Below are 2500 nucleotides of genomic sequence, written 5' to 3'. Positions count from 1 at the left end.
AGATTCTGAAGAACTGGAAACCCAACACCAAAGACATAAAGAGGAAAATTAAAAGTCCCCTTGCTTGGTGAAGAAGAGGGGACAACAGGGGCAAAACACTTGCCTTTTTATGTCAATGAAGATTTCTAAAAATGATGAAAGGAAGGTTGCAAAATAAAGTAAAAAACATTATGCTCTTATTGTAAAGTTTATCTTGTTGTATATCCACAAGGAATTGCTTCTTTGAATCTCACTCAATTTACACTTCCTTATATAAAATTTTGTTTTTATTTATCAAATTTATCTATCAGCCATATAAAGTTTCAGAATTTTTCTATGCTAAGTATTACATCAAGTAAATTCTTCCATTATGATTTTCAAAATTCTTTCTAATTTTGTAATGCTAATAATGTAATTCCAGAAATTAATAAACCTAGTAAAAACTATCTAGCTTATTATATACCTCTTAACAGGAGAATCTTCATCTCCAAGTCATTAGTTTTCTAATAAAAACAAATTGCAAAAAATGGTAAAAAATTATGAAAAATCAAAAGGTAGAGTCCTGAAAGACAGCATAGTGTCTCATCAATTCAAGTGGAATGGGGACAGCAATGAAAATTTTGTAATTATTCCCAGTGTATTGGAAGGTAAACACCTTGAACAAATTGGTTTACATTAACCTGAAATTGCCTGATTGCTCTCAGGTCTGAAAGGGATGCTGTCTTTTCAAGATAGGGAGCCATTATAAACCTTTGGCTGAAAAAATACATCTTTTCTGTTTGATGTAATTTATCTGCAACACAACATTGCTTCCGTAGTCAGCTCTAGATTACTTGGAAAACATACTGTAGTAGTACATGGAATAACCAACAATTTTTAAAATAAAACAATTTTTTATTTTTATTTTTATTTTTCATTTGAGAAGACAAGCACAATTTTAAAGTTACTTTTTCTACTATTGAAACATAACTGAATATTTACCTTTTTTCTATATCAAGATATTTCAGATTTGACTTTCAATGATGGAAACCACATTAACATTTCACACTACTACTAACAATATAAAAATAGAAGACAATTTTGTAACCTTCCAATAACCTGTATAATTTATACAAACACTGCACCTTTCAGAACTTGGTAACTAAATGATTCCTTAAAATCCATGCACATATCACAGAAATTAACATATAAATGATACAATAAGCATTATTGTTCAGTGACAAATAGTATAAAACACTTAGCTGTGATGAAAACTAAAAAGTTTCAAAAAGCCACAAAGGATAAAATATAATAACCACTAGTGACTGCAAACACGCTAATAGTAGTCAGAATATTCAAAAACTTCCAAGATCAACAATAAAAAAAAATTATCAACACTAACTAGAATCATAACCCATTACTCAAGGTTCAGAGTACATTACACATCAAAAAGATAAAAATAAGAATACTGTACTTCTAATTACTATTTAAAATTGAATTCAGTGGATACAGAGCACGAGTACTAAAGAAAATGACAGTAACATATTTAACCACTATTACTATTGCCAACAATTTTCTTGAAAATTTGAGACAACACTAACAGCATGTAAAAGTGATGTCCAAATCCCCTTTAAATCAGTGGGGCAGTTCCCTTCCAGATCTTAGTCTTGCAGTGAATAGTGGCCTGAAATAGATAATTGCATTAGTCAACATTACCAACTGTCCAGTTTCATGATTTTTGAAATTAATAAAAAAAAAAAAGTTGGATTAACAGTCTGAACCCTCAAAGCAAGAAATTTTCTTCATAATCCTGCAACTGTCATAGTGTTATGATTTCAAAAAGCAAAATGAATGTAGCAAAAGAACATAAATAGAGCCCTCACCATACCCAAAAGTCTTAAAAATTAAGTATCATATAAAGGGTACTAAAACCGAGCATTGTCCCAGCATCTTTGTAATGTTACTGTTGAAACTACATTACAGTACTCTGATTTTTTTTGCAGGATTTTCATTTGGTCCTTTTAATTTTTCTCAACAGGCTGTCTAACTTCATTGTTCACTAAGTTTCACTTCTTACTTATGAACAAAACATCAAGACCAGCTCTAAGTGTGTCTTGAGATTTAATTTTTATTATATTAATATACAGCAGTCAATTTATTATCTGGTTTCACCTTATCCAGAACTTATCATTATCCAAAGGAGCCACTGCATCACAAGTAAAATATATAAATAAATCAATAGAAATACACACATATAAAAATATACAAATATATAATATAGATATAATAAAATTATATATATATATATATATATATATATATATATATATATATATATATATATATATATATATATATATATATATTACATACACATGCATACATACATATTTATATATATATATATATATATATATATATATATATATATATATATATATATATATATATATATATATATATATATATATATAATATATATATATATATATATATATATATGATATATGAATATAAAAAGGCCCATAAAACACTATTTAAA

The 2500-nt window shown here is 27.2% G+C and overlaps 1 protein-coding gene across 1 annotated transcript in view; it reads right to left on the bottom strand.

Annotated features, from left to right (window-relative positions):
• Positions 1-171: 171 nt before the first annotated feature.
• Sap-r (Saposin-related) overlaps positions 172-2500 on the bottom strand; it is a 168492-nt gene continuing 166163 nt past the window's right edge. Inside the window, exon 20 of the mRNA XM_067095684.1 lies at positions 172-1642. Coding sequence (XP_066951785.1) covers positions 1589-1642 — 54 coding nt within the window. The 3' untranslated portion in view covers positions 172-1588. The remainder of the gene's footprint in view (positions 1643-2500) is intronic.

Source organism: Macrobrachium rosenbergii, chromosome 51 (assembly GCF_040412425.1).
Source record: "Macrobrachium rosenbergii isolate ZJJX-2024 chromosome 51, ASM4041242v1, whole genome shotgun sequence".
Lineage (NCBI taxonomy): Eukaryota > Metazoa > Arthropoda > Malacostraca > Decapoda > Palaemonidae > Macrobrachium > Macrobrachium rosenbergii.
The sequence above is the reverse complement of the archived record's forward strand: the minus strand, read 5'-3'. Positions and strand labels throughout refer to the sequence as shown.